This window comes from Caretta caretta, chromosome 18 (genome assembly GCF_965140235.1).
Source record: "Caretta caretta isolate rCarCar2 chromosome 18, rCarCar1.hap1, whole genome shotgun sequence".
Lineage (NCBI taxonomy): Eukaryota > Metazoa > Chordata > Testudines > Cheloniidae > Caretta > Caretta caretta.
Window position 1 is genome coordinate 2,459,283 of NC_134223.1, and position 24,457 is coordinate 2,483,739.

The following is a 24,457-nucleotide window of genomic DNA, read 5'->3' on the forward strand; positions in this document are numbered from 1 at the left end:
CACCGGGAAATGGCCCCACAAGTCTCTGGCAGCACCAGTTCAGACACCCCTGGGCACAGCTGGATTGGAACCAGCGGGATAGAGTGGAAAAGCCCCTCTGAGCCACCCCCCCCGCCCATGCCCTTTCCCGCTGATAGCCCCCCCCCGGCACCCGCCTCTCCTGCCTACGCCCCACCTCTCCAGCCAGTGCCTTGCATCGCAGCACTGACATCCCCAACACACTCAGTCATGGGGAAGGTATTTGCTGACGGTGCCTTGGCACGCCCTGGCGGGAGTGCGTGGGCCGGCTCTGGGCACTCCAAGGGCTAGGCTCTCCTCACCCACTCCCCTCCCGCAGCCAGGGGCGGCAGGCAAGCGAGGCCGTCTCTCACCTGAGCAGTGGTGGTGGATGGCTGGGAGGTGGGGGCTGCGCTGCCCTCGGGCTGCACCGCGGTGACTGTGGCCGTAGGAGTGAAGATGAGCTGGGGGGATAAAGGAACAGCACGGCCTAGGCTCCTAGCTACTTGCACAAGGTTACTTTGCTGGGCCTGGAAATTACATGAAATGTGTTGCCTTTTACGTCACCCGCTGCTGGCTCAGGCCGAGAAAGCAAAACCAGCAGCCCCCAGTCCCCCAGGGCTGGGGACGGCCCCGGGACAGGCCTTGGGGGCACAGAGGCAGCTCGGGCAAAGGCAAGGCCAGGGGAGGTGGGTCACTGCAGAGACAGAAGAGCGGGGGGGTGTGAGACAGTGAGAGACTGGGTGTGAGGATGTGTGATGGGGGAGTGGGTGTCTATGACAAAGGATACAGTTCTGTCACCGATTCTGGGACATCTTCTGGGGTAGGGTTCGAACCACAGGGGGGCTGCAGCAGTGGGTGGGGTTGGGTCGGGTCAGCACCCCTGGGGCTGGAGCAGCTGCCGACGGTGCCACCGGAGCAGGAGCAGCGGCCGGCAGTCAGCCCGGAGCCACCGGAGCAGCGGCTGGGGGGGGTCAGCCCCCGCGCAGGAGCAGCTGCAAGTCCCCGGCCCTGCTCAGACTCTTTGCCGTCCCCCGCCCGCAGGTATTTTTAGTAAAAGTCAGGGACAGGTCACAGGCTTCACTGAATGTTTATGGTCTGCGACCTGTCCCTGACCGTTACTAACAGCACCCATGACAGAATCTTAACCTGAACAGAGAGAGAGAAAAAGAGACCTAAGAACGGCCACACTGGGTCAGACCAAAGGTCCAGCTAGCCCAGTAGCCCGTCTTGTGACAGTGGCCAGAGCCAGATGCCCCAGTGGGAATGAAGAGAACAGGGCAATTATCGAGTGATCCATCCCCCGTCATCCAGCCCCAGCTTCTGGCAGTCAGAGGTTTAGGGACACCCCAGCATGGGGTTTCATCCCTGACCATCCTGAGAGAGAGAGAGAGAGAGAGAGAGAGACTGGGGGTGGGTGGGTGAGCATGTGTATATGAGTGTGCAAATGTGTGAGGCTGGAGTGCGGTGAGTGTGTACCAGGGTGGGGTGTGAGCGCCTGACTGAGGCAGTGACTGGATGATTGTGCGTGTGGGAGGGAATTTCTGCGATTGGATCGAATGGTGGTGGTGAGGGATGAAGCTGTCGAACTCCACGGAGCTATTGCGTATTCTCTGTCAGAGCACCAATATTCTGGCCCCAGGCGGCTGCAGCCCCACACGTGGGAACCCGACGCTCAGGTCGGGTCACTGGGATCTTATGGCAGGACGAGCTGGAGAAGCGTGAGAGAGAAAGTGAGTCCACGGGCTGAGTGGGTCTGACCCCCCAGGTGGGATTCCTTCCCCAGGTAGATAAGATAGATAAGCTATTACCAGCAGGACAGTGGGGTGGGAGGAGGTATTGTTTCATATTCTCTGTGTATATATAAAGTCTGCTGCAGTTTCCACAGTATGCATCCGATGAAGTGAGCTGTAGCTCACGAAAGCTCATGCTCAAATAAATTGGTTAGTCTCTAAGGTGCCACAAGTCCTCCTTTTCTTTTTCCCCAGGTCTGTCTGTCACACCTACTGTAGGCCAGTGGTTTTCAAACTGCGGGTCATGACCCAGCACTGGGTCATGGAATGGAAGGCACTGGGTCACGGCAGCTCTGGTCAGCACCGGCAACCGGGCCGTTAAAAGTCCTGTTGGCGGTGCTGACCGGCTGAGACAGGTTAGTTCCTACCTGTTCTGACACTGCACTGCGCCCCAGAAGTGGCCAGCAGCAGGTCTGGCTCCTAGGCGGGGGGGCCATGGGGCTCCGTGCACTGCCCCGTCCCGAACACCAGCTCCACACTCCCATTGGCCAGTTCCCAGCCAATGGGAGCTGAGGGGGCGGTACCTGCGGGTGAGAGCTGTGCAGAGCTGCTTGCATACCTCCGCCTAGGAGCCGGACCTGCTGCTGGCTGCTTCCAAGGCGCAGCACAGTTTGCGGTGTCAGGACAGGCAGGAAACCTACCTTAGCACCGCTGCTGACTGGGAGCCGCCCGAGGTAAGCCCACACCCCAATTCCCTGCCCCAGCCCTGAGCACCCCCCCAAACCCTGAGCTCCATCCTGCACCCCAAACCCCTCATCCCCGGCCCCATTCAAGAGCCTGTACTCCCATCCCAGAGCCCTGACCCCCCTCCTGCACCCCAACCCCAGTACTGAGCCCCCCAAACCCAGAGCCTCCTCCTGTACTCTAAAACCCTCACCCCCAGCCCCACCTCAGAACCTGTATCCCCAGCCCAGAGCCCCCTCCCACACCCAAACCCCTCATCCCCAGCTCCATTGGGTCGCGGGCATCAACAGTTTTCTTCAACTGGGTCACCAGAAAAAAAGTTTGAAAACCACTGGCCTAGTGGCCCGACTCTTGGGGAGTGCCCCGACTGTGATGTGTGCATGTCCCTGACTCTGGGGGCTGTGACCCTGACTATGTGTGTGTGACCAGCTGTGTGTGGGGGTGCCCGGAGGACACTGGGGGGATGCACAGGGGACATTGGTGGCGGGGGGAGGGGTATACAGGGGACAATGGTGGCAGGGGGAAGGGGGGCAACCTGGCCCCAGGGAATATTTTTTCTTCACGGCTGACTGGCTCTGGGAGGAGGCATCAAGCCATGGCCTCAGCCAATGATGGCTGCTGACATCAATAACCAATCGGAAGTGCCCCTGACAGACCCACTGTGAGCCGGGGAGCCAGCAAGCAGCCTGATCCACCACCTACTGCAGCCTGGATAGTGCCTCTTAACCTGGGGCTTTGACCAGCAGCACCCCCCAGACTGCGCCCTCACCCACCTTGGAATCAGCACTCGCTTGTGCCCCCTCCCCTGTGCGCAGGTAGCAGGGCAGCTGTGAGCACTGCAGGGCCAGCAGGGGGCGCCCTACCTTGCCAGGTGACTGATTTCTGCAAATCATGCGCCCCTGGGGGCCCAGCCCTGACACAAAGGCATCTTGCATCCAGGCTGAACAGGTGGAGCTGAGAGTCCTGCCTCCCTTCCCCCCGAGCGTGAAATCCTGGGATGCTGCTGCTGGGATTTGAACTGAGCTTCCCAAGAGACTAGAGATTAAATTTGTCACCTGCTTCCCAGCCTCCTCCCTGTGGGCTGCCTGGGGGTAGACCCGGAGCATTCTAAGCCAGGACCCTCTAGCATGGAAGATCCAGGAGTAGCTTCACTGCCTCGCAACAGCAATAGGCTCTTATCCTCTTGTGTGGCCCAGCCATTGAGGGGAAACGTTCTAATAACGAACGACTGGGGTCCCTGAAAACCCCTGCCTGCCTGAGCCCAGCAGGCCCGGAGGAATGGCCTGGTGCCCTCCCAGCTCCAGCCTGGGGACTGTGGCACAATCCAGGCTCAGCCCCAGGCTCCCCACAGACCCCAGCAGAAAGAGCAGAGGCCAGAAAGCAGAGCTCCCCTCCCAGGCATCTGTGCAAAGTGCCCAGCCCTGGGCACCACCCCCACCCCGCTAGACCCGCAGGCACCCTGGTTCCCCTGTGCCTACCCAAGCGGGGGTGCCACAGGGCAACAGCAGCTCCTGCTGGGGTATCAGGGAGGCCCGGGAGGGGCTCTGGAGCCAACGCTGGGGGCCCCTCCCCTCTGCATTTGGCCCCTGCTCACTTCCAGCTGGAGCCCAAAAGGGAGGCAACACAGAGAGTCTCAGGTATAAACACTGCGCAGGGGAGGCACAAGCAAGGCCAGGCCACCCAGGGCCTGGAACAGGGCCACGCAGCCAAACTATGGCCCAAACACAGGCGGGACCAGGGCTCCCCAAGCACTGCGGCTAAAGACACTCCTGGGCCCAGGGCAGCTGCTGGAGGAGAAAGGGCTGCGAGGAAAGGGAGCAGGGGGCTGGGAGGGGCTGGGAGGGGCAAACCAGGGAACAGTGGGGGGCTACATCACCAGCTCGACAGAGCCTGATGAGTACCCAGGCAGGAAACCCGCGCCGCTGGCTGCTTTGGCATAGGGTGAAGCCAGCGGACGTGCAGGGGACTGGGAGAGCAGGGGGCTGCGTGTTGGGATTGAGGGGCATTGGCAGAGCTCGGGGAGAAGCCTGTCCTATGCCTTGTGCTAGCCAGAGTTTCCGCCTCATTCATTCATTTCCATGAGCACCGAGATCCACACTTTCTGTAGCTAAGAGGCCCCAGAGGCTTTTCCTTCATTTTCCCCCGATCCCCGCAGCTCAGGCAGGCAGACAGACCTGCAGATGTGTGTAGAGGCACAGACAGACAGACTCACTCCCACCTGACTAACTGCCATGGGCGGGGCGGGGAGGCGGAAGATTCAAAAAAGAACTAGAAAAGTTCCTGGAGGCTAGGTCCATCAATGGCTATTAGCCAGGATGGGCAGGGAGGGTGTCCCTAACCTCTGTTTGCCAGAAGCTGGAAATGGGCGATGGGATGGATCACTTGATGATTACCTGTTCCGTTCATTCCCACCTGGCATTGGCCACTGTTGGAAGACAGAATACTGGGCTAGACGGACCTATAGTCTGACCCTGTATGGCCGTTCTTAAGTGCTGAGGAATTCCATGGGGCTGGCCGGTTTCCCTGCTTTCCCCAGCACACGTCCAGCCCCACAGCGCATCCGGACGGGAGCGTGTTCCCTCGACAGCCATAGGGCTGGCTGCTCACCAGCCATCCTGCTTCTCCAGCAGCACAGCACCATGGGGTAAGCATGAGTGTTAGGGGCCTGACAGGGGACAGCGGCAGAGCAAGGGGACCCCAGAGGCATGAGACACACAGGCTGCCTAGGCAGGGCTCAGGGCTGGCGAGGGGTGGGGATGAGCGATACGACCTCCGAGCCCTCAGCCCTGTGCCAGCCTGTCACCAGGGTGGCCATGGAGCTCTGATGTGCCAGCATGTGCTAGTTACAGTGGGGGAGGTTTAGGTTGGATATTAGGAAAAACTTTTTCACTCGGAGGGTGGTGAAACACTGGAATGTGTTACCTAGGGAGGTGGTGGAATCTCCTTCCTTAGAGGTTTTTAAGGTCAGGCTTGACAAAGCCCTGGCTGGGATGATTTAATTGGGGATTGGTCCTGCTTTGAGCAGGGGGTTGGACTAGATACCTCCTGAGGTCCCTTCCAGCCCTGATCTTCGATGATTCCATGTGGGGCTAGGACCAGAGCAGGTGGCTCTTCTAAGGGTCACTGCTGCCCTCTGGTGGAGAGAATTGGAACTGCCCACAGGTGTGAATTTGCATGTACCTCACCACTGCCCTCTGCTGGAAGCAGTCCAAGCTGCACATGGGTATGGGGCAGGGGTGCTATTCCAGCCCCAGGGATCTGGCACTTCCAGCGCCATGGCAGGCCCATGACCGATGATCCTTTGGGGGGGGGGGGGGAGCGAGGGGGAGTTTACACTAAGCCCCCCCACCCTCACTCGCGTCTCTTTAAAAGCAGCAGGGGAGGGAGGGAGGGAGGGCAGGTGGTGCCTGCATGTGGCACATTCTGCGCCTGCCTCTTACCATCTGGGCCCGGAGGTACATCTGGGCCTGGCTGGCCGTCAGGGCGGGGGAGGTGGCATTCCCCAGGAGCACAGCCTGCTGGGCGATGCCTGAGGCGGCTGCAGAGTTCACGCTCTGAGCTCGGTTGATCAGCTGGGCGGCGGCAGGGGACGTGGCCAGGTTTATCTGGGGAGAGAGAAGGAGCCGTGGGATGGGGCATGCGGCCATTCAGACCCACTGCGGGCTCAGAGCTGCTCCCCTCCCGCAGGGATCCCCCTGCCTTTGCAAGTGCCCTCCCGAGAGCCAAGGAGGATGGAGGCTGTGTCGTGGGGGAGGGGAGTCCCATAGCCTCTGGCCAGGAGAGGAGGGGGCAGCTGCAGTCAGGCTCCCTGTGTCCAGATGCCAGCCCAGGAGGGAGGGGGTGGAGATGGGTGCTGTGGGCACTGGGGCGCTGAAGTATGCTCAGCTCCTACAGGGGCTGAGTCTCTCTTCCTCCCCCAATGCCCGTCTGCCAGAGGGCTTGGCCCTGTGCCCCTCACCGTCTCACTGAACAGCTGCACAGCCCGCCCCACTCCCGGGAATTCCCAGGCCAGCCCTGCCCAGCGCCCTGCAGCACAGTGCACAGCACAGTGAGTCCTGGGGGGTGCCCCCTGGTGGCTGGACTCAAGAGCTCTAGGGCCCTGCTCCCAGGGCTGCTGGGGGGAGCTGTCCTGGAGCTCCAGCAGCATGGCACGTGGGTGTGTGTGTGTGTGTTAATACCTGCATAGGTGCCAGTTCTGTGGGTGCTATGGGGCTGGAGCACCCACAGGAAAAAATCAGTGGGTGCTCTGCACCCACCTGCAGCCATAGTCTCCTCCTCCCCCGCCCCACCTCCTTCACCTCCTCCTCCCCTGAGTGCGCCGCATTCCCGCTCCTCAACCTACCTCCCAGTGCTTCCCCCTGGCCTCCGTCAAACAGCTGTTTGGAGGCCTGTTGGGAGGGAGGGGGAGGAGCAGGAACGTGGCTCGCTCAGGGGAGGAGGCGGGGCGGGGATTTGGTGAAGGGGTCGGAATGGGGGCGGGGCAGGGACGGAGTCAGGGTGGAGCCAAGCACCCACCGACGGAAGCAGAAGTTGGCGCCTATGAATACATGGACGGTATCTGCTCCGGGCAGCTCCTGGCATCACTGCCCAGGAAGAGCTGGAGCAGCCAATGGTCCCACCAGGGGTTACTCAGCCCGCTGGGCCCAGTGCTGGGGGCAGCCACACAGAGCAGAGGGGCACTGCCCTGGGGTTGGACTTACCGTGGGCTGCTGGGATGACGTCTGTGAAGGGGCATTGCTGCCGGAGGAGCCACCCTGCCTGTTAGCAGCCAGACTCGCCTGGAAGAGAGAGCAAAAGGCAGGTCATCCCCACCCCGGAGCCCAGCCCAGGTGGGGGGCCCTGCACCAACAGCCCCCTGGTCCCTCCCGGCCCTTCAATATGGGGCCTGGGGTTCACAGAGCTCTTCCCTGGAAACGTTTGCTCTAAAGTTTCCCTGCAAACCCCAGCCCCATTAAAACCCGTCCACAGCTAATTCCTGAATGAAATTAAAACAAACCCTGTCATTCAGCAGAGTTCATTCTGGCCGCGACCCCGTACGCGTGGTGCCCCCTGGCATCAGCTGCGCAGCCAGACACAGGCTCACACCCCGCTGGGCAGGACTCGTGCCCAGAGCCAGACACTTGTCCCCCATTCCGATGGCTGGCATCACACCCAGGTGGCTGCAGGGGCTCGGCTGCTCCTCTTCACCCAGCTGCACTGGGGCACAAACAGAGCCAGCGTTCAAAACGCTCCTCTGGGTCCCCAACTCGGGGTAGGTAGCGCAGATCTCTGCCTATCAGCAGCACCGGAGAGGTCAGTGGGACCTGTTCCCAACTCCTCCCCTCCAGCTGCCTCTCGCCCACGGGGCAACAGCCCAGTGACTCACCCTGAAGGGCACAGAGCTTGCAGGTGGCTGAGTGGCCCAGCCCCGATGCTCAGGGGCTCCTCCTCGCCTGACAGAGGGTCCTGGTGCCCCACCTGTGGGATGGCCCTTGGGAATCCATGGGTGGTACCCAGATACCATGGTGACGGGCAGGTGAGAAGGAGGGTGCATGGGGACGGCCGATGGCTGAGCATGGGGCAGACAGATTCGGCACGTAGAGGAGGGCTCCAAGTCCCTGTCCCGTGCCCGTCACCGCAGGACGACTAGCAGGGCCCCGAGCCCAGGTCAGCCTGGAGCCCGCAGGATGGGGGTGATGTAAACCGCCGGAAGGGAGACTCCGGCAGGGAGCAGGGAGAGGCGCCCGCCCCCTGCAGCCGCGCCCCACGGTGCTTGCAACCCGCCCCCCCGTACCTGCTGCACGGCCGCCAGGCTCTGGAGCTGGGCGCTGCTGAGCTGCTGCTGCTGCAGGGCGGCCGTCTGCAGCATGAGGTGCTGCTGCTGTGCGGCGTACATCTGCTGCAGGTACTGCGCCGCCGTGCTGGGCTGCCGGTGCAGGGCCTGCTGGATCACCTGGCAAGAGAGGCGGCGGAGCGGGGCCCTCAGCGAAGGGCCCGGCACAGCCCCGGTGCCCGGCCCCTCCAGCCAGGGCTGCGTTCTGCTCTGAGAGCAGAGAGGGAGGCCCCTGGGCCGCGTGGAAAACAAGGAGCGGTCTCTGGAGCTTTGCTGAGGGGCGGCCAGAGAGATCAGGGAGCGTTACTCTGCCTGGGGCCACGATGCGGAGGGCTCCCCCATCCATCACTGCCTGGGGCCTGCCCACCTCGCTCAGACCCCTTCCCCCGCCCCCGGGCGATCCATCACCCCACACAAAGCAGGCTGACAGCTCCTCTCTGGCCAGCCTGTCTGGCATCTGACCCAGGCCTGGAGGCCAGCTCGGGGAATGCAGGGAACTTATGGTGAATGATGGGGCTTTGGCCAAGTGGTTTCAGCCAGGGGAGTCCTGGAACAGGAGGCATCTGGGAGTGGACTGGCCAATGGCCCTGCAACAGAGCATTTACACACCATGCTTCACCTACACAGTGGACCAGCCCCAGAAAAGCCACAGAGACCCCCAGGCTTAGAGCTAAGTAGTGGGTGCTTTTCTCTGCAGCCCTGATCCCCGCAGCATCTGAGTGCCCAAGTGCCTGGCTGGATCCAGTCTTGGTTGCCGTTCTCAAGCACTCTCAGCCCAGTCACAGGCTCCGGGTCCCGACAGGACCTGCCAAGAGCCTTCTGCGAGGCACAAGTCCTTTCAACTCCAGGTCCTTTCAGTGGGAACTGAGCACTCAGCACTGCACAGGATCGGGCCCTGCGTGTTCAAACACACTTTCCAACGGAAGAGCTGAAGCTGGGGTCCTCCCAACCGGCCTGCCAGCAGCACTGTCCAGCAGCAGCTCTCAAAAGGGTTTACAGAGCGGTCAGTGACACGACCCACACCACGCTCCTGGGGAAGCTGAGAAGCCACCGTCCAAGGCCAGAGGCTGCGCTGGGAATGGAATTCCAGGCTCCCGAGTCCCACGCCAGTGCTTTATACACAGAGTTCAGGGGGCTGGGTTAACCCTGCCCCAGCTAAAGACACCCACAAATCACCAAGCAGAGCAGCTGCTGAGCGGCTATGAGCAGCACCAAATCCTGGCCTCAGGGCCAGCAGGGATGGGGGCTGGGACTGCTCCAGCTTTGTTTTGTGCACTGCACCTTTAAATATCTAGGAGCCCAAAAGCAGGAGGGGGAACTGCCATTCTGTGGGGCAGGGCAACTGTAGCATGTTCCAGAGGAGATACCCACACTGTGCTCTCTAGACACTTTACCTTTTCTTGTCTTGATTTCCCTTAATCCAAGTCAGTCACAGTGAAAGGCTGACTTTGATCTTAGTGAATGGAAAACACAGCAAGGCGTGTGCAGTGCCTGAGTCTGCAGACGGATCCCCAGCTGTGCCCATCAACATATCTCCACTGACTAGGCTGATTTACACCAGCTACAGATCAGGCCCAGAAGCTCTGAGAGAGATGTCAAGCTTTCCTCTTTCATTTCAATGAGGTGCTAAAGGTGACTTGCAAAGAGAAAAATAAAGAGTTTGTGCCCTTTGTTGCATCTGAACAGGGAAGTAAAGAATGCCTGGAAAGGTTTGCTCTTTTTAAAAGACATTTTTCTGGTTGTCTTCTTGTCAGAAATCCAGCTCGGATGATCTCTGTTCCCTGGGAGCTATATGGAGGACAGAACTAGTTGCATTATGAAATCACACATATCATGAGAGTGACACTTGGTTCCCGCAGACAGGAAGAGATGTCAAATCCAGTCCCTGGGGTTGGTTTGCATTTAACTCACATACCTAACAAATCCTTGGCAGAAAAGCAGTCTTTGTTGAAGAGCCAACATCCCAGCTCCTTTGATTAAGGACTGAACTAACTTCCACCCTACTGCCCTGAGCCTTCCAAGGTGTCCTCCAGCCAAGCCTTGGCAGCCCTGATCTACCCCCTAGGGTTAATAAAGCCATAAAAAGAACCATCCAGACCTTGCATCAGAGAGAAGGAAAAAGGCCCAAACCTGCCTGTGTCTTTCTAGCTCACCTCAGACTCTGAGGCTTAGTGGCAAATGACATGGCCACATTAACTCTTTCACTGCTGGTCATCTGATCACAAATATCTACCTATCGTAGGTTAGTCTCTAAGGTGCCACTAGTACTCCTTTTCTTTTATTGTAGGTAGTTATCTGGCCCCACCACTGTAGGTCTGCACTCCAGATTAAATATATTTCTCCTCCCACCCCCCTGGCAGACAGGGCAGGCCTGTTATTACCATTGTACAGGGAGGGAACTGAGGCCCAGAGAGTCTAAGTGACTTTCCCACGGTCACAGAGAGCGTCTGTGGCCGAGCAGGGACTTGGCCCTAGGGCTCTCCAGCCATGTGTTCACATCTTAATAACTGGTCCTCTCTAGCCCACCTGGGATCCGGGGTGGAGTCAGCCCTTCTTCATCTCCACTGTGACCTCTGGCCTGAATGGAGTGGTAACAGTCAGTTGCATGTTAGACCCTAGTATATTGACCATACAGTCCTGCCATCATGGGCATAAACCCACCCAGAATTTATTAATATCTATGAGACACCTGTAACCAAATGACCCTCAAGCGCTTTGCAGACATTCATAAACAATACCTTAAACAACATGCTGGGACAGGTCAGAATGCTCACCCCCTTTTTACAGGTGTGAAAACTGAGGCACAAAGAGGGGACATCCCCAAAGCCACAAACCAAGAGCAAGGGATAGAACCCAGCTCCCCTCTCTAACCAAACAGGCTTTGAAGTTGAGAGCAGAAGTCACTGGCTTGGGGGTGAAAATCCTGATGAGAACATTGTAGTGCTCCAAACAAGGCTCCAAGAGACAGAAAAAACAGATGTAAGAAAACACTGGGCAAATCGTTGCTCCCCTCTGCACCTCAACAACAGAGCAAGGGCAGTACCAGGCGAACTTCAGCACACCTCCACTGCCCCCCTGCTGCCATGGGCCATCCTGAGCCGCACCTCCAGCTGCACCATGGCAGCAGGTGTCAGATGCACCCAGACCCCATGGCACAGTGATCCTGGATCGCCCCTCTCACTTGCACGACTGCTCCGGAGAGATCCCAGAGCATCCCAGCTGCCATGGGCCAGGCCGAGCTGGACCGCTGAGCAACGATCAGACTCCATTTCATCCCTCACCCCTTCGCATAGAGATCCACTGCCCCTTCTATGCAACACAGCAAAGTTCATCCAGTGGCTAAAATAAAGGGTTTATCAATATGCGCCGAGCCAGCCCCCTCATCCCCTCCCCCACTGCAGCCTCCCTGGCACACCCCTCCCCCACAGCCCATTCAAAACACTGCTGAACTCATCCCCAGGCCCCCTGCCCATTGTTCAGACCATGTCACCGCCTCTCCAGATCCCCCTGCACACCGTGTCAAAGTCCATCATCCCCGCAGCCCTTTGCGGCTCTGCTCCCCAACTCACCCACCTTGAGCTACTTCTGCCTACCCTGGGACACTAGCCTGGGCAGCCCCCTGTCTCCTCAGGGCAGCAGGCCCTCCCTGAACTCATCTGTGCGCCCAATGCCCTCTCCTCTTTCCACCCCTCCCAGTCTAGGGCCTTTAATGGGGATCAGCCAACGGAGGGGCAGAGCAGACTTGACAGAACCCCCAAAGACACAGAAACACGGGTGGGGGTATCTGCAAATCACACGCTCCTCCATTGTGTCTGGCCCATGGCACCCATGGCATGTTGCTCGTTCTCTGTGGCCAGTGCGTCCACGGTGGGTATAGACCACTGCTGTGCCAACCCCAGGGGGTCTGCCATTCCCCCGCCCGGGGCAGATGGCCACACAAGGAGCAGGGCTCAGGGACCTCGGTGGTAAGCATGTGTGCGCGCCCAGCCTCTGGGCACTGCCCCTCAGCCAGGCCTCAGTGCACACAGGGCCATGCACGCATGTCTCTCTCCTCAGGGGGCTGATTCCCAAAGGTTGCTGTTCCTCCCCCAGGCCCCATGCAGGCTGGGGACCGGCTGGCAGGAGGGGGGGAGCTCGTTCTTGTATCATGCGTGGGGGTGCAGAGGGTTCAGGGGGCCAGTAGTACCAGTCCCCTAATGTCAGGTTCCAGAATCAGGTCCCTGACTTTGCTGAGGCCCCAAATCAGAAAGAAAAGCTCCTTCCATGCAACCCCGCACAAATGCCCCCTCCCATACTCCCCCCAACTCCTTCCCTCACCCAAGTACTCCCCCACATCCTTCCCCAACCCGCCCAAATACCCCCTCCCATACTCCCCCCAACTCCTTCCCTCACCCAAATACTCCCCCACATCCTTCCCCAACCCCCCACCCGTCCAAATACCCCCTCCCATACTCCCCCCAACTCCTTCCCTCACCCAAGTACTCCCCCACATCCTTCCCCAACCCGCCCAAATACCCCCTCCCATACTCCCCCCAACTCCTTCCCTCACCCAAATACTCCCCCACATCCTTCCCCAACCCCCCACCCGCCCAAATACCCCCTCCCATACTCCCCCCAACTCCTTCCCTCACCCAAATACTCCCCCACATCCTTCCCCAACCCCCCACCCGTCCAAATACCCCCTCCCATACTCCCCCCAACTCCTTCCCTCACCCAAGTACTCCCCCACATCCTTCCCCAACCCGCCCAAATACCCCCTCCCATACTCCCCCCAACTCCTTCCCTCACCCAAATACTCCCCCACATCCTTCCCCAACCCGCCCAAATACCCCCTCCCAGCTCCTTCCACCCCCAAAAAACCTCTCCCCCCCAGCTCTTTCCACCTCCGCCTCCCCAGTATCCCCGCGGCCCCCGCCACCCAGCCCCGCGAACACCCCCCAGCATCCCGGCCGCACGCCCACGCCCAGCACCGCGCACTTACTTCGCTTCTGGCTGCGCCGACAAGCCGCCGGGTCCGGCCCCAGGGCTGGTCGCGCTGCCGGGTCCCGCGGGCGCCGCAGCAGCTGCCGGCCGCTCCCCGCGCCGGAGCGAGCTCCCGGCAGCGCCCGGCTCCAGCCCCGGCCAACAACAAAAGCGCCCCTCCGGCCGGCCGCCCGCCTGATTGGCTGCGGGAGGCCCCAGGGAGCCCGCCGGGCGCTCCCCGCGCTGCTCCGGCCGGCGTGCGGGACAAAGAGCTGCCCCGACCCCGCCGGCTCCGGGTCGGCCGCCTCCCCCGGAGCAGAGCGTGGCCCGGCGCTGCTGCGGCGGAGCCGGCCAGCGGCTGCAGCCCCGGGGCCAGCGACAGGCCGCCTGCGAGCCCCAAGCAGCCCCTGGCCCAGCCCGGGGCCTGCCCTCCCCCAGCTACGCTCCTGGAGCTGGCCGGCTGTTTTCAAGCCCTGGAGTTGGAGGAGATCCAAGGGGTCAGCCGGTCCCTTCCCAAGCCGTGCGGTGGTGCAGGGCTCTGTGTCCCTTGTTTTGTCACCTTACTGGCTTCCCGCACAGCAGCACCGGGAGGCAGCCTGGCCTACTCTGTACGCGGGTACCTTTTTCAGTTCGGGGTGCGTGTGCAATTTGTACCAATCTGGCTGTACTGGTGCAACCCCTGGCAAGAAGCTCTCATGGTGTAAGCAGTGGTATGCCCCTATCATTACATCCACACTGTGGGCTGGTGTTGCTTGAACTATACTGATATAGTTAAAGCTGTACAACTTTCTAGTGTGGACACACACCCCCTCAGAAATCTCAGCCTCATGGGAGCTTTCCTGAGATGAACATTTCCCTTCCCTCAGTTTCATCCCATCCCACTACTTACCATTACAGAGCAATTCTGCCGTAAACACCCCAGGCCCTCTAGTGCTGCAGTTGTGAGCCAGGGCTGTTTGGATCATTTGTGTACAATTAGTGTAAGACTTCCCCTAGGGAAGAAATTTTTACTCCCAAATACCTCCCTGAGCACTTCCTCCATGCAGATGACACCTTGTACCCCTGTACCACAGTCAGTGTGGAGCTTTGTGCAACTTCTCTTTGTGACCAACTGCTTCACAGGCGGCCTTTAAATGTCTGGCTGCAGGAGTGAGCTGATAAAGATATGTTACATTCTGTTCTGTGTAGCCCTTATCCTTCTAGATCTGCCTCTCCTCTTTGCTTGCCACCCTTTGCTGTTCTAGAACCCAGTCCTACAAGGTGCCACAAGTGAGCTGTAGCTCACGAAAGCTCATGCTCAAATAAATTGGTTAGTCTCTAAGGTGCCACAAGTCCTCCTTTTCTTTTTGCAGATACAGACCAACACGGCTGCTACTCTGAAACCTACAAGGTGCTTGTAATGCTTTAACACCAGGCATTATTTTTGTTTCCATGACCTGTGGGCAGCAGCTCTGAAATTAAGAAATGATTCAGTCAGAGACAGACTAAGGCAGAGTGAACATTACTGTCCCAATACACTCAGCTGTTAAAGAGAATTGCACCACAACTAACAATAAGCATGTCTCCAAGATCTACTTGCTCATTCAGTGATTTAGACAGAACTTGTAGGGCTGTGTAACAGTGTCACCTGGTGACTTTAAATAATATTACAGTGCTGAGCTTCCCTTGGTCATGTGAGATTTGAGGCTACTCAGCACTTTGCAGAACTGGGGCTCCTGAGTGAAAGGGAAGGAGACAGCAGAAGAGAGGAAAGAAAAGGAGAGTTGGCAGCACCTCTTCTGTGCCAGGGCACAGTGTGAGGTGGGCCAAGGATGGGCAGACTTGGGAATGCCCATCCCCCAATCTGTTATGGGGGGGTCCCCCACAGAGGAACTAGGAAGCGCTCTTGTACATGCAAAAAGAAAAGGAGTACTTGTGGCACCTTAGAGACTAACCAATTTATTTGAGCATGAGCTTTCCACAAGTACTCCTTTTCTTTTTGCGAATACAGACTAACACGGCTGTTCCTCTGAATCTTGTACATGCAGTCTCTCTGTTGCACAACTGGGTTTATTTTTGTTACGCTACTTTTAGTCTCCCTAACAAGCTGTTAATGAGCTGCCAATTACTTATGTATGCCAAGTCAAAACCTTGTGAGGAATGAGAAGCACCAGAACTTAATCCCAAAGGGACAGAGGCCTGGCTTCTCCCAGCACCAGTTTAGTGCTGTAGCACATCACAGAGCGAAGGGAGGATGGGGGGGTCCTTACATTTTATTATATAATAATGATTTTCACTTCTACAGAAGCCTAGCATTCAAGAACAACCCTACAATAACAAAACCATATGCGCATCACACTGCTCATGAGCAACACTACACTAACACAGCAGCGGGTGCAGAACACAGTGGACAGGCAGCGTGTTTCAGTCCCACGCGCTATTTTGCACACAAGCAGCTGTGGGACACAATGATCTGAGGAATGTCAGGAGCTGGCTCTCTCCTGGAGCTGGGTTCCCCTGGGGTGCAGCGGAGGTTACATTTCCAAATGACCGGCAGCCGCAGGACCAGGATTAATTCGGGGGGGGGGGGGGGGACAGGGGAGGGGAGGGAGGGAAGGCCAGCACAGCCAGGGGTCTCTCTCCGCAGAGGGGAACCATTCAGAAGTCACACCCTGAAGGTTACAGGGTGGCTCAGCAAGGGAGAAAAACTCACCCTGGTGATTTCTCCTGCATGAGGAAATACAGGGTGACTGAGTCCCTTCCCCTGCTGGTCATATCCCCCCTCTCTCTTCACACATCTCCTTCATTCACATTCCCCCTCTCCCTGCCCAGCCCCCATCATTACAGCTGCTCCAAAACCAGGGGAAACAAGATTGGGGGAACTCTCCTGGTTTCAAAGTGGTTCCCATTGGGCCCATTTCCAGAACCAGTTCTCACCAATGTTTCTAACAGAATTGTTCTTGAAGTTTTTCACTTGCATTTCCCCCCCAGGAAGCCAGGGTTTTGGCCAGTGACAAATGGCAAAAGAGTTTCTGATAAAAAAAATATGGTGGGAAATGTTCAGGAAAATGAGAAGTGTCGATAGAGGTCAATTTCTCCAGATGTGTTTGATTTTTCAATAAGGCCAAAAACAGCTCTTAGTGTGAAACGTTCCTGAGTCTGACCATCCTCTTGCGGCTCAGCCACTCAGGGCTAGTCTTACTCACAGAACGTCTGCTAAGGCAGGTCCACACAATGGACATTGCCCTGGCCATCAAGCTGGGCTGGGATGTGATCGCTGACTCAGTGTAGACCTGGCCTTTGGGTGTTGGAATTGGGTTAATGAAACCAGTGTAACTTTGTGGGAGAACAGTGTATTGCTGTAAGCCTGGTGTATATCAGTTTAATTTGCCCTCTCTGGGCTTTTCTGCATGGGAAAGTTGGCCCAGTCTCACCTAAGGTGTGAAATCACTTTAGTTAAGATGGTGCAAACCCTGGTGTGGGCACTCCTATGTCAATTTCGGGGGGGGGGGGGTTCTGTTCAGTCATTCTGGAAGAGGTCTAAGGCACAAAACTTGTACCATTGTAACTCACCCCAGAATGGCTGCAGCAGTACAGCCCTCCCTAATGGGGAGGCAGTGAACTTTCATTTCTGTCCTGTTCTACGCCACTCTATTCTCTACAGCAGGGGTCAGCAACCTATGGTACGCATGCCAAAGGCAGCACGGGAGATGATTTTGAGTGGCACTCACACTGCCCGGGTCCCGGCCACCGGTCCTGGGGTCTCTGCTGCCATCCTGGGGTTCCAGCTGCCGGCCTGGCGCTCAGCAGCCGCCCCCAGCTGTGGCCCACTGGCCCCAGCCTGGGGGAGTGAAGGGTGCAGACAGGGGCAAGAGGGGGCACAGCTCAGCACCCCCACCTTAAAAATTGTTCCAGCACCACTGTGCTGGGATATTTTTAAGTCCCGATTTGCCGCTTACATCACTATCACGCCACGTGGAAGACGTGCATGGCGATTTTTTTCCCCACTGTAAGTTGAGGGTACATTTGACAAAACGTCAGCTCCTAAGAAAGCAAAGTTAGATGTCCATTCATTTCAGCCTTCTTGGACAGACACATCTGGATTTATTCAGAAGGAGGACCATGCTGTTTGTGCTTTCTGTTGTGAAAGTGTTGTTTGTCGCACATCAAGTGTTTGACGACAAACCTTTCTTGACAAAGCAGATAAGACTGAATCGATCAAAAAGGCAGTAGCAGGATATGAGAAGCAAAGCAGTGTTTTTAAATGCTTAAGTGTAAGTAAAAATCAAGCCACAGAAGGAAGTTACAAGATTGCACAGGTTTCAGAGTAGCAGCTGTGTTAGTCTGTATCCGCAAAAAGAAAAGGAGTACTTGTGGCACCTTAGAGACTAACCAGTTTATTTGAGCATAAGCTTTCGTGAGCTACAGCTCACTTCAAGATTGCACAGTGCATTGCAAAAAATGGAAAGCCGTTTACAGATGGGGAATATATAAAAGAAGTTTTTCTCAGCAGTTTGGAGGTTTTGTTCAATGATTTGCCAAATAAAGATGCATATCTAGAATAAAAGAACTGCCTGTCTCTGCCAGAACAGTTGAGAGACGCATAAGCGAAATGGCAGAAAACATTAACAAAAAGCAGACGACTGCATTAAAAGACACAGCAGTGTTTAGCGTTGCAGTTGAGGAGAGCGTGGTTATAAACAACGTTCCAAGTTTGGCAGTTGTTGCACGATATTGTGCTTCCGATGAAATCCAAGAGGAACTTTGTTGTCTAAAACCACTGCATGGCACAACAAAGGGAGAAAATATAGCGGAAACTTTTGTAAACCATTTTGAAGAACAAGGAGTTGACATCAGAAAAATATTTTGTGTGACAACAGATGGTGCTCCTGCCACGGTCGGAAAACAGAAGGGATTTGTCAAGTTACTTGAAGATCAAATTGGCTGCCTGACAGGCAAATTTCACTGTATCGTCCATCAAGAAAACCTGTGTGCTACAATTTCTAATTCAGAGCTTAATAATGTGATGACTACAATGGGGCAAATTGTGAATATCCTTGTTGCTCGACTTGCTTTGACTCACAGACAGTTTCAAGCACTGCTAGGAGAGATGGACAGTGCTTATAATGACATTCCACTTCACAGCAACATTTGGTAGCTAAGTCGTGGCAAGGTTTTGGAGCGCTTTGTAAACTGTTTTGATGCAATCAAGGCCTTTTTGTCGGAAAAAGGACAAAACTACCCCAAACTGGATGATGACAAGTGGCTGTGTAAGCTCATGTTTCTAACGGACATCACCCTTACCTAAACAAACTCAACCTCCGTCTCCAGGGTGCAGGGCAAATGGTTCTGGATCTTTATGAAACCCGGAAGGCATAAAACTAGCAGTTTTTTCTCGGGATATTCAAACTTCAACTTTCTGCTACTTTCAGTATGTAAAAGAGCTATCGACACGTTGCACTGTCAGTGTCAATGAGATTGGAATGTACATGCAAGAACTGGAATCAGAATTTTCTGACAGATTTCAAGATTTCCGGCAATTTGGCCCAATGCTTTCTTTTCTAATTAAACCTGAAAAGTTCAATGAAAGCAACTTGGATTTGTCTCTATTTCAGTGGATGGGTGTTGAAGATTTCAAAATGCAGCTCATTCAGTTAAAAAGCTCAGAATTGTGGGCATCAAAGTTTGGAGATCTGTGGAGTGCACTTAAAGCTACTGAGAGAGATCATGGGGCCTCTATTCTGACCTGCTGGACGTCCCTGCCAGTGAAATTTAATTGTTTGAAGAAAATTAAGTTTGAAATGCTTTCAGCATTTGGATCCACATACCTGTGTGAACAGGTATTTTCGCACATGAAATCTGTCCTCTGTCCCTCTCAGAGCAGGTTAACAACTGATCACTCACAAGCTTGTGTGCAGCTTAAAGTATCCAAATATGTGCCAGACATTGGAAACCTCAACAAGGAAAAGCAAGGGCAAGGATCACACTAAACTGATAAGATCTGCATTTTAATTTAATTTTAAATGAAGCTTCTTAAACATTTTAAAAACCTTATTTACTTTACATACAACAATAGTTTAATTATATATTATAGAGAGAGACCTTCTAAAAACGTTAAAATGTATTACTGGCATGTGAAACCTTAAATTAGCGTGAATAAATGAAGACTTGGCACACAACTTCTGAAAGGTTGCTGACCCCTGGACTCAATAGGTTCTTTTCTCGCCCTCATCACCGTAGTATCTGAGCCCCAGCCAGTTATGCATTGAGCCAAGTGACTAACATCTGACATGTGAGGTTCGTTGTCTATCTCCTCTCCCAAGGAGAGAATTGTTTGTGCAGTGGAGAGGTTTGTTTTGGTCGGGTTTTGTTTACACATCCAGGCTGCTCAGTGTTTGTATCAGTGAAGGCAGGATGGAGCAGCACCTGGCACCTGGACTGGGAGGTTTGGGATGGTCCTAGGTCCCCATGGGAGATAGTTCCCCAGTCTGGTGCTGGCCCTGAGGAAGCCCTGTTGAGGGCAGACCAACTCACCCATATTGGAGCAGATCCTCAAAGAATCAATTTTGAAGCACTTTGAGGAGAGGAAAGTGATCAGGAACAGCCAGCATGGATTCACCAAGGGCAAGTCATGCCTGACTAACCTAATTGCCTCCTATGATGAGACAACTGGGTCTGTGGATGAGGGGAAAGCAGTGGATGCGTTATTCCTTGACTTTAGCAAAGCTTTTGATACGGTCTCCCACAGTATTCTCTCCAGCAAGTTAAAGAAGTATGGGCTGGATGAATGGACTATAAGGTGGATAGAAAGCTGGCTAGATCATCAGGCTCAATGAGTAGTGATCAATGACTCCATGTCTAGTTGGCAGTTGGTATCAAGCAGAGTGTCCTGGGGCTGGTTTTGTTCAATATCTTCATTAATGATCTGGAGGATGGCGTGGATTGCACCCTCAGCAAGTTTGCAGATGACACTAAACTGGGAGGAGAGGTAGATACGCTGGAGATAGGATAGGGATAGTATACAGAGGGATAGGATACAGAGGGCCCTAGACAAATTAGAGGATTGGGCCAAAAGAAATCTGATGAGGTTCAACAAGGACAAGTGCAGAGTCCTGCACTTAGGCCGGAAGAATCCCATGCACCGCTACAGACTAGGGACCAAATGGCTAGGCAGCAGTTCTGCAGAAAAGGACCTAGGGATTATAGTGGACGAGAAGCTGGATATGAGTCAACAGTGTGCCCTTGTTGCCAAGAAGGCTAATAGCATTTTGGACTGTATAAGAAGGAGCATTGCCAACAGATCGAGGGATGTGATCATTCCCCGCTATTCAACATTGGTGAGGCCTCATCTGGAGTACTGTGTCCAGTTTCGGGCCCTACACTGCATGAAGGATGTGGAAAAATTGGAAAGCGTCCAGCGGAGGGCAACAAAAATGATTAGGGGGCTGGAGCACATGATTTATGAGGAGAGGTTGAGGGAACTGGGATTGTTTAGTCTGCAGAAGAGAAGAATGAGGGGGGATTTGATAGCTGCTTTCAACTACCTGAAAGGGGGTTCCAAAGAGGATGGATCTAGACTGTTCTCAGTGGTAGCAGATGACAGAACAAAGAGCAATGGTCTCAAGTTGAAGTGGGGGAGGTTTAGGTTGGATATTAGGAAAAACGTTTTCACTAGGAGGGTGGTGAAGCACTGGAATGTGTTACCTAGGGAGGTGGTGGAATCTCCTTCCTTTGAAGTTTTTAAGGTCAGGCTTGACAAAGCCCTGGCTGGGATGATTTAGTTGGGGATTGGTTCTGCTTTGAGCAGGGGGTTGGACTAGATGACCTCCTGAGGTTCCTTCCAACCCTGATATTCTATGATTCTATGATTGTAGAGCGTTCCATAGGACCTGTGGAGCAGTTATCGCCCACGGTCTTCATCCTGCAATGTGAGGCTCTTTCAGCTATGCTTGCTGAGCACCTTGAAGATACAGACTGAGACCTTGGACTTGACTCTGCTCTGTGGGAAGGCAGCATAGAGAGTAGGAGATGGACTGATTGGCTGATGTGCTCAAGGTTGCTGAGTAGACAGGCTGTACTAGCTGGAGTTTCTCAAGTGCTGAAGGCTTGGTGCCTAGGTCTATCACTGCATAGATCCAGCTGGAAGGTGGTGAAGGTATGAATAACAAGAGCCAAGTCCTCACCTGCTAGCATGGGACAGTGTCTCAGCCAACTGGAGATGGGAGAAAGCGTCATCCACAGACACTGCTATGGAAGAGCTCAGAATCAGCGAGGAAGGCAGGAGCTTCCTGAACCAGCCCTGAACTGGCCAGTTGTGGGTGTGAACGTGCCACCAGAGGCAAACCTCTCCGCCTAGAGCATCACCGCTGCCACCTTGGGTTCAGGTACAAAGGTGCTTGTCCCAGGATAGCTAGTCCTATGGGGGAGGGGAATAAGCTAGACTGGTCTAAGGCACCTTTATACAGTATAAGTGCATCCCCACAAGGATGGGGGCTGGAAGCGGTATAACTAAGGCTATGATTTAGTCAGGGGTATGTTTAGTAAAAGTCATGGACCGGTCATGGGCAATAACTAAAAAGTCATGGCACGTGACCTGTCCATGACTTTTACTAAAAATACCCGTGACTAAATCTTAGGTGCTGGGGGTGCTCCTGCGGACGCTACTGCTCTGTGCGGGGGGGCGCTCTGGAGCCCTGCCACTGCCGCTGGGGGCGGGGCAGCCTGGGGCACCGCTGTTGCTCCTGGACAGCGCCTGGGACCAGCTGCCTGGGGCCACCAGAGCAGCAGCCAGTGCGGCTGGCCCAAGGGCCACCCCAGCTCCTCAGGCAGCCCTGGGGCCAGCTGCACCAGCCGCTGCAGAAGTCACAGAGGTCCCGGAAAGTCATGGAATCCCTGACTTCATGACCTCTGTGAAAGACTCGGAGCCTTAGGTATATCAGTAAAAACTCACACCGCAAACTGACGGCAGAACTGTGTGTAGAGCAGGCTAAACTACACCAGAATATGTGTCCACCCCGGGGCTGGTGCTGTTCAACCACATCAGTTTAAATCAAGAACTGATTTAGGTTAAAACCAGTGCAACTTTCCCAAGTAAACAAGGCCCATGCTTTGCAGGGTAACTAAAGGCACAGACCCAGCTTCCAACCACTCTGGCTGTGTCCACACAGGGATCTGCCCCCGTCTGACCAACCTGCTGCCAGGCTGTGTATGGACAAGGCCAAAGGCAAAGACTGTCGCTTTGAGGGGTAAATCCAGGATAATTTTCTGCAGCTGCAAATCTCTGAGCCCCCAAGAAGCCCAACAGCCACAGAAGACCCAGCCCAGGCCATTCCTCAGGCCCACTCCGTGGTGCCAATCGGCTCGGACCTGCAGCATCATGGGGAGGCGCTCAGTGACAGGAAGCCTGTGAAAGGACCAGGCTCAGGGATAAGGCAGGGGAACGGGGGGAGCAGAGGGGTGCATCTCCCCTCGAGCACAGGACAAATGCCCTACCCCCTGTCCCCCAGCAACCCTTCAGCCCTGGCTACGCAGTGACCACTCCCCAGGTTGGGCTGGGGTGTTTCTGGAGCTCCCAGCATTTCCTGCCAGCACCCAGTGCCAGCTCCCCACCCCTTCCTGAGGAGAGGGGGGATATTGCACCCCTCTCCTGCTGCCTCCCCCTCACTCCCCATCTGCACCCCCTGCCACCTGCTCCACAAAATTTCTCTTGGGAAATGGCGTAATGTTCTAAAATCTTTTGAAGTTCAGGAAGGCCATTCACACTGGGTAGGGGTATCGGGGCCATGGTTGTGAAAGCTCACCGCCTCCCTCAAGGTACATCTGGACAGATTCTCTATTCCAGTAGGAACTGGGGCAAATAGTCCCAGGGACGTAGAATCATTGAAGATTCGGATTGGAAGGGACCTCAGGAGGTCATCTAGTCCAAACCCCTGCTCAAAGCAGGACCAACCCCAACTAAATCATCCCAGCCAAGATTTTGTCAAGCTGAGCTGTAAAAACCTCTAAGGATGGAGATTCCACCACCTCCCTAGGGAACCCATTCCAGTGTTTCACCACCCTCCTAGTGAAATAGTTTTTCCTAATATCCAACCTAGACCTCCCCCACTGCAACTTGAGACCATTGCTCCTTGTTCTGTCATCTGCCACCACTGAGAACAGCCGAGCTCCATCCTCTTTGGAACCCCCTTTCAGGTAGTTGAAGGCTGCTGTTAAATCCGCCCGCCCATCCCACCGCACTCTTCTCTTCGGCAGACTAAACAAGCCCAGTTCCCTCAGCCTCTCCTCGTAAGTCATGTGCCCCAGCCCCCTGATCCTTTTCGTTGCCCTCCGCTGGACTCTCTCCAATTTGTCCACATCCTTTCTGTAGTGGGGGGCCTAAAACTGGACACAGTACTCCAGATGAGGCCTCACCAGCGCCAAATAGAGGGGAACAATCACGTCCCTCGATCTGCTGGCAACGCTCCTACTTATACAGCCCAATATGCCATTGGCCTTCTTGGCAACAAGAGCACACTATTGACTCATATCCAGCTTCTCATCCACTATAATCCCCAGGTCCTTTTCTGCCAAACTGCCGCTTAGCCAGTTGGTCCCTAGTCTGTAGCGGTGCATGGGATTCTTCCGTCCTAAGTGCAGGACTCTGCACTTGTCCTTGTTGAACCTCAACAGCTTTCTTTTGGCCCAATCCTTCAATTTGTCTAGGTCACTCTGGACCCTTTCTCTACCTTTCTCATGGTCAGAGGCCTGGAGTACAGTAGAGGGCGTTGCTTGACCACAGCCCCTACAACCTGACGGGGTGCTGACGAGGGGGCTGCTGTATGCAGCTGGTCAAAGGGGCCTGGCCCTGCTCTGGCTGCAAAACTGGGGAATCCCAGAATGTCTGAAGCTGTGGGGGGAAGCAGCGGGGACTGGGAGCCCAGTAACCATGAGAGCTGACTGGGTGCTGATTGTCCCCTGACTGGGGATGGCTCCCTAGGCAAGCAGGGAGAAATTCCAAGTGCACCAGAAGGAAAGAGACCCCAGGGCTTGTGAGTGGAAAAGTCCCACTGGCTCTCACAGAAAAGCTGTCCCTGGATGCCCCAGCCACGGAGCCTAGCGGAGGGAGCCACTTGCTGACAAACATACAGAATCGCAGAATCATTTCTATAGCTCCTGCTAGGTTCAGGCCTATTGCTCTGCAGGACTTTTCTAAGGGGTCAAGGCCCCATCAGAAATGAAAGCACCAGGATGG

The 24,457-nt window shown here is 55.4% G+C and overlaps 1 protein-coding gene across 7 annotated transcripts in view; it reads right to left on the reverse strand.

The window, feature by feature from the left end:
* The window catches only part of PHC2 (polyhomeotic homolog 2), a 138,064-nt gene that overhangs the window by 38,969 nt on the left and 74,638 nt on the right, over positions 1–24,457 (reverse strand). For 5 of the 7 annotated variants that reach the window (XM_048825126.2, XM_075121121.1, XM_075121120.1 and 2 more), the window contains 4 exons: positions 8,248–8,406; positions 7,175–7,252; positions 5,915–6,079; positions 372–527 (listed from right to left, as the gene is read on the reverse strand). In XM_048825126.2, coding sequence (XP_048681083.1) covers positions 372–527; positions 5,915–6,079; positions 7,175–7,252; positions 8,248–8,406 — 558 coding nt within the window. Of the gene's footprint in view, positions 1–371; positions 528–5,914; positions 6,080–7,174; positions 7,253–8,247; positions 8,407–13,267; positions 13,345–24,457 lie in introns of those variants that run through there. The other 2 variants (XM_075121123.1, XM_075121122.1) reach the window with 2 other exon arrangements.